The sequence below is a fragment of the Triticum dicoccoides genome, chromosome 5A (genome assembly GCF_002162155.2).
Source record: "Triticum dicoccoides isolate Atlit2015 ecotype Zavitan chromosome 5A, WEW_v2.0, whole genome shotgun sequence".
Classification (NCBI taxonomy): domain Eukaryota; kingdom Viridiplantae; phylum Streptophyta; class Magnoliopsida; order Poales; family Poaceae; genus Triticum; species Triticum dicoccoides.
The window spans coordinates 295,396,680-295,410,606 of record NC_041388.1 but is presented as its reverse complement, the minus strand read 5'-3'; the positions used below and the strand labels follow the sequence as shown (position 1 = coordinate 295,410,606).

The 13,927-nt window shown below is 44.3% G+C and overlaps 1 protein-coding gene and 1 long non-coding RNA gene across 2 annotated transcripts; one reads left to right on the top strand and one right to left on the bottom strand.

Moving 5' to 3' along the window:
- Positions 1–2,546: 2,546 nt before the first annotated feature.
- Positions 2,547–6,393, top strand: LOC119301101 (HSP-interacting protein-like). Its single transcript, XM_037578000.1, has 2 exons — positions 2,547–5,402; positions 6,109–6,393. Exons 1-2 carry the CDS (start codon positions 2,753–2,755, stop codon positions 6,264–6,266), a joined length of 2,808 nt encoding a protein of 935 aa, XP_037433897.1. The 5' UTR covers positions 2,547–2,752; the 3' UTR covers positions 6,267–6,393.
- A 60-nt stretch (positions 6,394–6,453) lies between these two features.
- Positions 6,454–9,488, bottom strand: LOC119301102. The gene is made up of 2 exons (XR_005146886.1): positions 9,308–9,488; positions 6,454–6,917 (listed from the first exon to the last, which is right to left on the bottom strand). It is a non-coding gene; the product is annotated as an uncharacterized LOC119301102 (long non-coding RNA).
- Positions 9,489–13,927: the final 4,439 nt, after the last annotated feature.

The window sequence follows — 13,927 nt, the reverse complement described above, 5'->3', positions numbered from 1 at the left end:
TGAACTCCAATGGAGTGGTCATAAATAGAACTCCAAGAGTAGAGGTAGGAGCAAAGCTCAACTAGAAATGAGCCATCATATTTGCTGACCCTAAAAATGGGGAGGAGGTCTATTTGTAGTCTAAGGGGCGAATGGGTACATGTGTCTCGGCCCGGAGGCATGCACGCAGGCAAGGCCAGATGATCTGAACGAGATTCTGGCTGATTCGGGCGTCGGGGGTCCGAATGATTCGGCTTCGGATGGGTCCATGTTGTCTTCCTCGTCGTCATAGCCGAACGATCCGGGAGAGGTTCCGGATGTCCGGGAGGAGGTCCGGATGTCCGGGAGGAGGTCCGGATGTCCGGGAGGAGGTCCAGATGTCCGGGAGGAGGTCCGGATGTCCGGGAGGAGGTCCAGATGTCCGACCTGTCTCCGGCAGCTGCTCCATCTTCTTCTCCTTTCTTCCCTCTTCTCTTCCACGCTTCCCTCGCGGATGGTGTAGTCGTTCATTGGCGCTTACACTCCTCCTCGACATTCGTGAAGCTTCAACAATACTTATGCATGCGCGATGGAAGGTCAAGTAGTATACCATCCTCGAAGGGGTCAAGCGAGCACATGTAAAAGAGATGATTCACCTTTATGTATGTGAAATAGATGTCGCACGTATCACTTGCGTCAAATGGACTCTTGACATGGTGATATCTGTAGGATGCTCTGCATCAGCAAGACACCTCACAGCGTAATTAATGTGTTTGTCCTAACCCATCAGAGTTAGGTATTTGACACTGTAGCCACTATTTACAGTGCGTATTTACCATTTTACCACTATGGTGACCCTTTTATCTATAAAAGGAGGCCCATGGCTACCTTGATAAAGATTAAAACCCTGTCCATTTGCACACGTAGCTACACCTTTCGAGCACCTTGCCAGGACGTGTGCACCTTGTAACTGGACATATACATATCCAATACACAAAGCAGGAGTAGGGTTTCACGCTTCATAGCAGCCCGAACCTGGGTAAACATCGTGTGTTTTTGCTAGCTCTGCTCTTTGTGCTCGCCGATCTCCCCAGTTAAACCGTAAAAGGGCCTTTGCTGGTCCCATAGATCGTCGTACGCATGACAGAGTGCAACACTGAACATGATATGTTGCACGTGCTGAAAATGGTGCCAAGCGACGCCACGACGAAGTCCTCAAAGCCCTGAACATTAAGAGGGATTTGCAAAATTCTTCAAGCATCGACTAGATTAAAGATATTTTGAATAAGCTTAACGATCGTGAGAAAACGATCTTTTCCTTTCTTGTACTCATCGCTAATACGCTTAGCCCAACCGCAAGGAATCGTCTAATGTGCCGGATTCTAAATTGCCACTTCTCAATGCGTCTTCTTTGACCATTCATGAGCTACAGTAGCTGTCGTAGTCAAAACACTGCTAGTGATTACATGGGTACTAATGACCGAACCGAAGCCCAAACGGTTGTGTGGATAGGGTCAGGTCCGGATGAATTTGTGAACATATCTCACAACATTGTAATGGTCCAGGCTGAGTAATACAAACTACTTTGAAAGGCAGTCCGATGCATGTAACTTCAGCTTATGCAGGGTTTAGGGAAAGATCCGATCACTTTGGGTCTATTATACGCAGCCTTCTCTACAGTTTTGCAAGAGGTTGTTTTCAGGATTCAAAACCGTGACCTCATGGTCACAAGGCAACCGCTTTACTGCTGTGCCAAGGCCCCCTTCTAATACAAACTACTTTCTTGCAAATAAAAAAAAACATGATATGTGCTAGTAATAAGCAGATGTACGCTTTGTTAAGACCTAAACAAATACGGTGTTGCGGGTAACACAAAGATTGGCCTATCTTCAACACGCCATATTCTAAAAAAAAGAATCACACATCATTTTCTAGGATGTTGCTTCCATGCACATACTGCGCTTTCATGTCGATTTTACCCTCCACCAATCTACGGCTAGTGAGGCAAGTAGGAGAGTCTTAACATTTGCCTACATTCTGATCTGAAACCTTTCTTGGATGTTTACGTTGCTCCAGTAAACATCTGCAGCAGAAATCAGGAAGAAATAGGAAGCGCCAAGTGGGCTTATAGCCATTCTGATCTTAGATAAATTAGTCTTAGAAAGCGCTAAAATTAGTAAAAATGGTTTTGATGCGCACGTAGTCACAATGCTAACCACAGAAGCCACAAGTCAAATATAGCTGACGAACTTCAAACCTTTCAGAGACGACCCAAAAAAAGGAACATGCATGCCATGGTTCCCTGATGCTACCCAAAAAGTGTGTGGCTTCCCTTCTGCTCGCACCCTGCCCATCCAACCCTTTGCTCCATTTCGTGTCATGCTTCCTCATGCTTTGCTTTCCCCTTTGCCCCATTCTTCCTCCTTCAAGCATTTTCCCCTTCTCCTTGCATTTACTTTCTTGCCAAACTTAGGACAGTCCCCACCAGTTCCTCCTCCATCTGATGCATCATTCTATCCTGTGTGTTCCCAATGGAGTTGCCAGGGTAGGGTAAGGTGTCCATTTGCACGGGGAAGAGGGAGGAGCGAATCCTTGTTGCTCGATCTCTCTTTCCCGTATTCCTCGACTTCATTCTTCGTTATCATTGCGGCTACTTCATCTGAAAGGAGGAGCAAAAGATCCTTTTGTTGATCCAGGAAGAAAAGAAAAAGGTGGCGCAAGAACAGCTTGCTTGTGTAATTCAAATGCCTCTTCCTTGATTTGGGGAAAGGGGAAGGCTTGCAAATTCTGAAGCATGGAGGAGATGCCAAGCGAGAAGAAACAAAGTGAATCTGGATCAATTAATTGCGCACCTAGTTCAAGCAGCAGCCAGGACATTCCCAATTCACTGGTGAATAAAGATGAAGACCTCGCTATTGGGGTGGTAACAGAGTTAAAGAAGGAGGGGACGCCCATTGAACAGAAGGAGGAAAGGGCGTCAACGGCCATCGACTTGAAGGAGGAGGGTACAACCACCCAACTGAAGGAGGAAGGGGCTTCCAAGGAGGATGAGGCAGCTGTTGACTCCAAGGAAGAGGGGGCGAAAACCGAATTGGAGGAAAAGACGATGTTATCCCAGAAGAGAGACTATGAGAAGGCTATCGAACTTAAGGGAGAGGGGACAAGGCTATTCCAGAGGCGGGATTATGAGGGGGCGGCTCTTGAGTTTGATAAGGCAATAAAGCTTTTGCCAAAGGGGCACGATGATATCGCCTTCCTCCACTGCAATATTGCTGCATGTTACATGCACATGAAACCTGAGAGTTATGAACGAGCGGTTGACGAGTGCAACGCAGCACTGGAAGCATCGCCGAAGTATACAAATGCATTGCTGAAAAGGGCACGATGCTTTGAAGCATTGGATAGGCTGGATCTGGCTTGTGAGGATGTGCAGAAGGTGCTGAGCTTGGAACCAAACAATGTCACTGCATTGGAGCTCTACGAGAGCCTTAGGGAGGAGATGGAGACAGAAAATTTATTGGAGAATCAGGTTGTGTCACCGGTAGAGCCTAAGGCCGGTTTTTCAAAAGAGAAGATCCAGAGGAAAGTATCTCGCAGATTTAGAAACAATTCCATAGTTGAGGAGGTGTGGTTGATTCACGATGACGATGAGCAAGAGAATGATGAAGATGGCAACGAAGAAGAGTGCAGTGAAGAAAACCACATGGAGAATGACTTAAGCAATGAAGGAAATGATACCCGGGAGATGCCATCGAGACATAATCATGACGAGGATAAAAGGAACACGGAACAGAACCAGGTGAAGCATGGTCAGCACAAACTAGGAGCAGATGATGAAGGCCAACGACTGCAGCATGCTCCGAGGGATGCGGAACAAATGCACCACAAAGAAACAGAGAGTCAAAATACGCATGAAAAGCCCCTCAAAGAGATAAAGGTGAGAAGTGGTCAGGATCAGCAGGTAATGCATACAAAGCAGAATCAAGTCGCCGATATGGATGTGCGTCAAAAGCAAATTGAGGATGTACCAACCACTAGCCGTAGCAACCAAGAAATTCACTCTGAGATGTATGAAAGGTTTATCAATGGCAACCAAGCAAGACGCTCCTTAAAGCGGCATACTAGTCGTGGCGGGGACAAGCAGGAAAAGCAAACTTCAGTTAAACTAGCAAGTCCTGGGGGAGATGAGCACCAAAAACAGAAGCGCGCATATGCTAGCGATGGAGAAACAAAGACTGTAAAGTTTGTTATGGGAGATGACATAAGGATTGCACTTGTTCCAGAAGACTGTAGTCTACGGCAAGCGATAAATGTAGCTCGGTGTAAGTACAGTCCCCACCTGAAGGCAATGCTTCTTAAGTTTCAGGACATAGAGGGTGACTTGGTGACAATTACATCAACTGAGGAACTAAGGTGGGTTGAGGATCTGAAGCAAGGACCCGCTCGGCTGTACATAAAAGAAGTAAGTCCTGAGCGCGAGATCACCAAGGACATCGTCATGCCCAATATTTCTACGGCAACACTGGAAAGAAAGCATAGCATCTCTGAGTGCGGAAGCGCTAGACACCCAGCAGAAGACAAGAGCTCATCATATGCTGATGACTGGATGGTGCAGTTCGCTCGTCTATTCAAGAACCATGTTGGTTTTGATTCTGATGCATTAGTGGATCTCCGTGACCTTGGTACGCGGCTGTGCATTGAGGCAATGGAAGACACCATCACAAGCGAAGAAGCCCAGGAGATATTTCATGCCGCAGAGGCAAAATTTCAGGAAATGGCAGCTTTAGCATTGTTTAACTGGGGCAACATACACATGTCTCGTGCAAAGAAACGACTATCTTTATCAGAGGATGCTTCAAAGGACTCTGTACTTTCCCAGGTCAAAACCGCATACGAACTGGCATGCGCTGAATACGTCAAAGCTGGAAAGAAGTTTGAAGATACCGTGGATGTAAAGCCAGACTTTTATGAAGGCCTTATTGCGCTTGGAAATCAACAGTTTGAGCAAGCAAAACTTTCTTGGCGTTATGCAGATGCTTGTAAGGTAGACATGCGAACTGAAGTACTAGAGCTATTCAATCGTGCTGAGGATAATATGGAAAAAGGAATGGAGATGTGGGAGGGAATAGAATACTTGCGACTAAAAGGGTTATCTAAATCAAAAAAGGAGAAAATCCTACTGGATAAGTTGGGATTGGATGGGCACCAAAAAGATTTAACAGCAGATGAAGCGTTTGAGCAAGCTTCAAATATGCGATCACAGCTAAACATTTCATGGGCTACCATTCTTTATGAGCGATCAGTAGTAGAATTCCAGTTAGGTCTTGCTAGCTGGGAGGAGAGTCTCACCGAAGCAATTGAGAAATTTAAGACCGGTGGAGCTTCGCTGGCAGATATCAGTGTAATGATAAAGAACCATTGTGCGAATGAGAAAACTCAAGAAGGTATGATGTAATCGTGTGACCTTTTTCTGTAATTTTTTGTTCCTCTGTTGCTAAATCATCAATACCAAAACTTGTATATGTACACCATGTATGTTAATAATTTCATGCTTCTTATAATGATTATTCTGGGAAATGTAAGCTTCTGCATGCAGTTCAAGTTTTACTACCTCATTCATTGAGAAAGACAATCTAAACCCTAACATAGGGAGCCATCTTCAAATATTTTTAGTGGACCACTAGTGTTAACCAGAATTGGTGGATGGCTATTTGTAATAGTATAAAAAAAAGACTACGACACATTTCCAAATATCCAACTTATACAGACTTGTATGTTATCGCGAAGAAACGCAAACATTAGGATCTGCCATAGTCAGTGTGTAGCTTGCCACTATCCAAAGACAATTGGTTTCATCAGCGGATAGTAAGGTATGTCCACAACAACTGTCATGCTACAATTTGTAATAATAGATTCCGGAAGCAACTTCAGTATTACTTCAAAAATGTTTATGGACAAAAAAAATCAGATATCATTAATTTGTCTTGGTCATGTTATGCCTTACAAATAGCAAAAATTACATTTAATCCTGGTGCTCATTGTTACATTTTAACTTAACTAATCTGCTATGCTAGAAGTTCGAAATTTTAGATCCTCTTAACTACATTCAAGGGCATATAAGTTGTTAAGATTTTTTTCTTTGTTATTCAGGATTGAGCTTCAAGATTGATGAGATAGTTCAAGCATGGAACGAAATGTACGATGCTAAAAAGTTGGAAAATGGTAGTTCTTCTTTCCGTCTTGAACCTTTATTTCGAAGACAGCCTTCGAAGTTGCATAATGTACTAGAGCACATAAAGTACACATGAGCTTGTATTTAACATAGGACTTGATGCTGTCGACATGAATACGAATGTTGATACTAATTGAAAAAGGTAATTTCATTCTTTAATGAGATGTATTATTGAGGTTATTCCAAGATATCTATTTGATGTAATACACTAGTCCTAGAAAAGTAACCGCGGCAACTTTTTCACCATGCGGAATCATTAAATATAAACCATAATAATGACTGGATATATATAAAATTAAGAATGTGATACAATAAATCACAATATCCCTTATGCAGTGACCAAAGCAATAATACCATAATGATATAACGAAATGAAGTGTTGTGGGCACTGGGGCCACATTTCACTCTAATACTCCAACCCTTTCCAATCAAGCATCTCCCCCTCTAGACTTCCTCGCTAAGCAGCAATGATGCTGAAAGAAACACGATGGTCATGCCGGGGACCCTGGAGAACCGTCTCTGAAGAGTTCTAGCGTCCACTAGCACTGGAGCTAGTGGCATCTAGATCAGGGCATCGCCCCTGGGATCGAATGACAACAGTGGGTGGCCGAAAAGGCGCAACATGTACATCTCCTTTAGTCATTAGACCCATTGATGGTGACAGCATGGCAAGGGCGGAGATGCTTTGAGAAGGCCACGAGCTACCTCAGTTTTTCATTGTTCAGGCCTGTCAACAGAGCAGATCAGTGGACAGTTTTCATAGTTTGGATTGTAATGTTGAAGGTTAAATGTTCAGGGCTAAAAACCAGACTTCTACAAGAAGAGCTGAAAAGAAGATGGTGTTTTCTATATTGTCGCAAAATAATGTATTATAGAGATGTTCTGCTTTTACTGTTAGTGGAATCGGTACACTGATTATAGTTCCTCTGTTGCTGAAGAGGATGCTCTATAGATGACCAAAGAAACAAAGCTTTCTCCCAAGGTTGATAACCAGAATTGAGCAAAGGGTATTAGAATAAAAAAGTTACATGTTTCGTTCATCAATTATTTCCGCGGGTTCAAATTGCAACCCAGTTTCAATGATGTTTTATTTGCAAGTCCAACCCTCAGTACCGTAACATTGTACCCTTTGCCCCAATAGAAGGGTAGCTTTGAGCTGAGGTGGACTTTGGCTAACTGATGTGGCAGCCACATCAGCTCCCCACATCCAAAATAAAAAAAATACATCATTACAAGATTTTTTATTGGCCCTACTTGGCATCCCTCCCGTGCCTTATTATCTCCCCTTACTCATCTCTCTCCCTTGTCTCGGCAAGTGGAAACATATGCGATGGATGTAGTGGCATCTCCTCTTCTTCATTACACACTCTAGCATCCCTCAGCCGCTTGCTTTCTCATTCACCCTAGGGAACATTTGTTCAGCATTCTCCATATCGTCTAGAAGTTAAGGACCTTCACCGTCTGGGTACTCCCAGAAGATGTCATTTGGTGGCAGAAGCATCACTGAGCAGATACTCCACTCTAAGACCCAAGGGTGTCACTTGGTGGTACCCGCTTCCTGGTTATCTATCTCCAGTGAGGGACTGTCCACTACACCTGCCAATGCTATGGAGGTATGAATTGATGAATAACACCATGTCCAACACCTAGAGCAGCCTGGTGGGTGATGTCAATGTGTTATTCTGTTAGTATTATTTTGATTATTGGAGAAACTTGAGTTCTCAGCATGTCTTTTCCATATGTTACAGGCTCTGTCAACTCATCTTGTATATATCAATTTCTTTATGTGTTTTGTGAGCACACCAAGCCATATGCATGCTCAAATACGAAATTATTTTGACATGTTCTGCAGGCTGTTGACTGTTCCGAACTGTCTATATTCATGAACTGGAACAGATGATATTTCCAATTCAAGCTACAAGAGGTGTTCAGGATACATTTTGCAAAGCTTACAAGATAGTATTTCACAAGCCGCAGCTCTATTTTACAGATGCAAGAGACCTAACTTCGCATTATTAGATACATAGTTAATCTCAACTGTCGTAGACATATAAGAGTTAAAGTTCAGTGTGAAAGTCTATAGTTTTGGAATGATCGAATGGTATGTACTTTATAGAAGGATTTGGCATATGTACTCTGCTGAAAATAGAGTAACAGTTCACATCCACTATTTGTGTGCATGAACAGTACTGGGTTAGCAGCACAGATGGAACCTGACAATAGATTAGGGATATGATTTGATAAGTTTATCTCTATTAGAAATATGCTTCCTTAGATTTAGAGATCGATTCTTAGTGGTTAATTATTATCCCCAAATTGCGATTTTCAGCTATGATCTCTTTCTTTGGTACATATCGTAGATCCGTTCGGTCCTCCTTCGCCTGGTATTATTTTACTTCTAATAACTTGCTTCAATGGAATTTTACTCCAGCTACAAACTATCATGCACTGCACATATGCAGAAAGGAGAAATGCACTCCTATTGATGATCTTTTTAACATTTATTGTACAAGAGAACTGCGTAATTTTGAAGGATTCATGGAGCCAGAGGCACTCAACTTAATGAACAACCATCCGATCCTACTCTACTAGAAGAGTTCTGCATTTTTTTTCAGTTATATGAAATATTCATTCATATATCTCGGTTACCTAAAACTGCACATGCATCTTAGGATGCAGAGGCCAGGGGTAATAAAAGCTTCCATTTCTAAAAGATAACCCAAAGCTGCACATTACTCATTGTAAAATTCAACTCCAGGAAGTGTGCTAATTTGAGGTCATATAGAGTGAGGTGGAGACAATAAGATTTATTTATTTTACTTTGTGGGAAATGACCCTGTAGGTTTCAGGAGAGCTACAAGGATACAATACAGACGAATGATGACTCATGAATGATTAACTAATTACTCAAAGAAGAACAAGAGAAGAGTTACTCAGAACCTCAAGAGAGGCCAAATCAATCCTACTAACGACAGAACAACTGGAGGGCACAACAAATTGAGATCAGCGAGGCTACTCCCCTTCCTACTTATATGTTCAACTGGATGCGCGCCAGTTTCTAGCACTCGCGTAGCAAACCTGATCCTATACACAACAGCGCAAGGGTTTGACGGTAACCTGGGATCTGAGGAGTGAAGAGAGAGTGGCCGAGTGTTACGCTCCTCTTCTCGATCTATTCCACCATGGATCTGGATACAAGGTCTTTGGGAGGAATTGGGAAAGGGAGTTAGTCTTGGAGAGGGAGGTGGGGTTCGAGAGGGGGAGGAAGGGGAGAAATGAATACAACCGATTTTTTTTTCGGGAATTCAGAGAGCTTTATTCAACAAAGGCATTCGCCGAACAGTCAGCCAACAGGCTACTGATCAGGAAGCTAGGGATTATCTCGAGCCAGCTCTCAGTCACATTAAGCGTGCTAGCACGCTTAGCACAAAGATGTGCAGGACCGTTTGCCGCTCTTATTACATGTTGAATTATAAAGGATGAAAAATTAAGAGAGAACTCTTTAATTTCTGCTAAGATAGGTGCTACACTCGAGCGATCGTCATAGCGATTATTCCAGAGATTAACTGCCTCTAGACAATCCGTCTCCAGGGTCACCTTCATTAAGCCCCTCAGACTAGCGAAGATCGCACCTTCCTTCATGACTTGGACCTCAGCAATTAGTGGGTCAGAGACCTTCATGTACGGCTTGCACCAAGCTCCCAAGAAGGCCGAACACGAGCTGGCAACCCCTCCAATGCCCGCTATGCCGTCAGCGGAGTTGATCGAGGCATCTGTATTGATCTTTTCATCGGGCGGCCGCCAGCTATAGCCTGGTAATAAGACGTTATGCTGCCTAGGAAGTTCTAGCAGCGCCAGATCTTCTCTGGTTCGTCTCACTGAACTAGCAGGATCGATCTTCACCTCATCATGTATCCATCTATTGCGTGACATTCAGATGGACCACATAACAGTGATGATTATAGCGCGATCTTTCTCCGAGAACCGTTGTTCACATAAGATATCTCTTGCCCAAGTATCTGGATGGAGTCGGGGAAGAGAGATTTCAAACAACAATCGAGCTTCCTCCCAGAACCGGCGGGCATGAGAACAATGGATGAGTGCATGCGTGAGATCTTCCTTCATTGCTAAGCAAATCTTGCACATACTCACTTCCATTATATGTCTCCGTTTGAGTGTGCATTCATCAGGAATTAAGCCCCTAATGACTGCCACCAAAAAACCCTCACCTTGGGCACAACCTTGAGTTTCCAGAGAGAAATCCACATTTGTTCTTCTGTCGTTGATGGTCCCGTTACCTGCCCTTCCTCTAGAGCTACACGCTCTTTTTGATTCACGAGAGCACGGTAAGCCGATTTCACAGAGCATATTCCCGAGGTCTCATGCGCCCAAGCAAGAAAATCCTCACCTCCACCTCGCCGAATTGGGATGTTCAATATAGCTTCGGCATCAGGTGCAATGAAGGTGTCTCGCATGAGTTCCCGGTTCCGTGTCCAGTTTGCGGAATCAATCAAGTCACTAACCATATGAACATGTGTATTAGCTGGTTTGAATATTGGCGACATTGTTACTGTAGAAGGTATCCATTTGTCCTCCCAAGCCGAGATGGATGCTCCATCACCAACTCTTTTCAGCAAACCCACATTGAGTGCTTCACGACCGGCAATGATCGCTCTCCATGTGGTTGAAGCGGACTTCGGAATAGTGGCGTGCATAAAGTCTGTATCATGAAAGTATATGCTTTTCAAAACTCTAGCACATAAGGAATTAGGATCTATCATTAATCTCCACCCGTGCTTCCCTAAAAGTGCCCAGTTGAACTGCCGTAAGTCACGGAATCCCATCCCGCCCTTAATTTTTGATGTAGCTAACTTCTCCTAAGCGATCCAATGAAGAGGTTTCCTATCCAGTGAGCTCCCCCACCAGAATTTGGCCATGCTTGAGGTTAAGTTTTTGCACACTTTCTTCGTCAAGAGGAAGCAACTCATACTAAAGGACGGAATAGCCTGAACAATCGACTTTAGAAGAGTTTCTCTGCCTGCGCATGCAAATAGTCTTTCAGACCATCTGCTTATGTGACCTCTGGCTCTTTCCCCAATGTGATCGAAAGTACCGTTGGTAATGCGACCAACCGCTGTGGGAAGACCAAGGTAGCGTTCTGAAAATGCTTCAACATGCACATGCAGAAGCTGTTTCAAATGTTGCCTAAGCGTGTCAGTTGTGTTAGGGAAAAAATAAATGGAGCTTTTACTTCTGTTCACACACTGACCTGAGGCATCACCTGAATTTCATTCAATCTACTTGCATTGTCTGTATTCGCACTGATGAAAATGAGACTATCATCGGCGAAAATAAGATGATTCACCCACGGGGCTCTGAAGTTAGCACGGATTCTCTCTATCAACATTGCCATCAAACTTCAAGAGAGAAGAAAAACCCTCAGCACATAATAAGAATAGGCATGGCGACACTGGATCACCTTGTCGAAAGCCTCTGGAAGGGGTGAAAAATGGTAGTAACTCTCCATTGACACGAACAGAGTAACGAACTGAAGTTACACACTTCATAATTAATCTGACAAAGGTAGCACCGAAGCCTAGCCTCGGCAACATAGCCCTTAGAAAAAGCCATTCTACCCGATCATACGCTTTCATCACGTCCAACTTTATTGCACAAGAGAATTTTTTTCCTTTCTTCCTTCTTTTCATCGTGTGAACACTTTCAAATGCAACCAGTATGTTATCTGTGATCAAACGACCCGGAACAAAGGCACTTTGTTCTTCACTGATTATATCATCCATGCAAGGTCTCAACTGATTTGTGAGGGCCTTGACCGCAAGTTTATAAAAGCACCTGACATAGTGCAATAGGACGATATTGAGTGATATTTTGTGGATTACGTACCTTGGGGATTAGAGTTATCAAAGTGTCGTTCAATTCCACAGGTAGCTCGCCACCATTCAGAAACTCAAGCACCGCCGGAATGACTTCATGTTGAAGTAACCCCCAATGGTGCTGAAAAAAACCTGCTGTAAATCCATCGAGGCCAAACGCTTTTGATGGCGCCATTTGAAATAAGGCCTTGTGGATTTCCGCCGCCTCAAACGGCATCTCCAGGAGTTGATTCATCTCCGGAGTAACCCAAACTGGTACATGCGATAACAACTCATCCATATTATTGTGTCCTTGTGAGGTATAGAGAGCTTGGTAAAATGCATGTACCTCCTCTTTGTCCTCATCACCATTCACGCAGGTGGAGCCATCAGATCTCTAAAGATTAGAAATTCTATTTATGCGCTTCCGTTGCTTCACCTGTGCTTGAAAATAGGCCATGTTACGACCCCCTTCACTCAACCAGGGAACGCGAGATCGTTGCTTCATCCATATTTCTTCCAATCGGAGTGCCTCTCCGAGTTTTGTCATAGTTCGTTTCTCCTCCTCAGTCGGACGGCGACCAATGGACTGCTCCCTTAACCTAGACAGTCGTTTTCTCAGTTGTGTGACTGTCCTTGCGAGGCAACCAAATTCACGCGCCCCCCATGGTGCAAGTTGACGTTGTAGTGCACCTAAGGAGTCCAGTATGCCATGCAGGCCTGGCGCCCGGGCTTGATTATTCCAAGTCTCCATTACCAGCTGCTCATAGTCGCTATGAGATTGCCAAACATTTTCATACCGAAAGGGTTTAGGTACATGAGAGTTGTTTCCGATCGCATGATGGCGAAATTCAGCAACTACAAAGCAATGATCAGACTCCGTCACACAAACATGCCGCACTCTAGTGTACTCATAGAATTGTCTGAATTCTTCATTGGCAAATGCTCGATCAAGACGAGCTTTAACATTTGCATCTCCCGACTGTCGGTTATCCCAGGTGTAAGGGACCCCGGTCCAACCCAAGTCCTGGAGAGCACAATCATCCGTGACTTCTCTAAATGCCCTCATCTGCCACTCCGGCTGTGCCGCCCGACTGAAGTGTTTCGCTGCATACAAGGTTTCGTTGAAGTCGCCCATACAAAGCCAGGCTGAATGTGGTATGTCATATAGTGTTCGAAGAAACTGCCAGCTGTGTCGTCTATCCTGTGCACTTGGTGCTCCATAAAATCCAGTGAATCTCCACTCCACCGAATTCGGAGAATCCTTCCGCACCACAACATCAATGTGGCCGGAACTATTGTTTTTTAGCTTAACTAAAACATCCTTAGACCATAACAAGCCTATCCCTCCGCTTAGGCCAGCACTGTCCACCGCAAAGCTTCCATCAAACCCCAAGGTTTGTTTCAAACTCTCAACACGTTTCCCTCCAATCTTCGTCTCAGTGACAAAGAGGAGAACATGACCTTCGTACTTCACAACACTGCGAAGCTCGCGAACTGCCTCGGGGTTCCCAAGCCCCCGGCAGTTTCAGCTTATGACATTCATTGGGACGGGAAGGCCTGACATGCAGCCGCTGCCGATGATTCTGAGCTAGGTGGTGTTGGCTTCTTTCTCTTCGACTCTCTCACAGCGCCATCATCCTCGTCCTCTGTCCTCTTATCAGCTATAGTTACAACCGATTAGACATCTCTACGATTAAAACAGAGTCGTACGTCATTTTCGTTCGACCTCATCCCTTGCGTGAGATCCATCCCTCGTACTCCCGCAGAGAAATCAAAGCAAATACCTGGCTTTCGAACCCCGCGAGACCTAGAACCCCGCATCCACCACACCCTCCACCTTCTCCCTCTCACCTGCCTATTC

What these genes read in the sequence shown, in the direction of transcription:
- LOC119301101 (XM_037578000.1), top strand. Translation starts at nt 2,753, where the DNA reads ATGGAGGAGATGCCAAGCGAGAAGAAACAAAGTGAATCTGGATCAATT. An exon ending in GAATGAGAAAACTCAAGAAG is followed by an intron (nt 5,403 to 6,108) that starts GTATGATGTAAT and finishes TTTGTTATTCAG; the next exon opens with GATTGAGCTTCAAGATTGAT.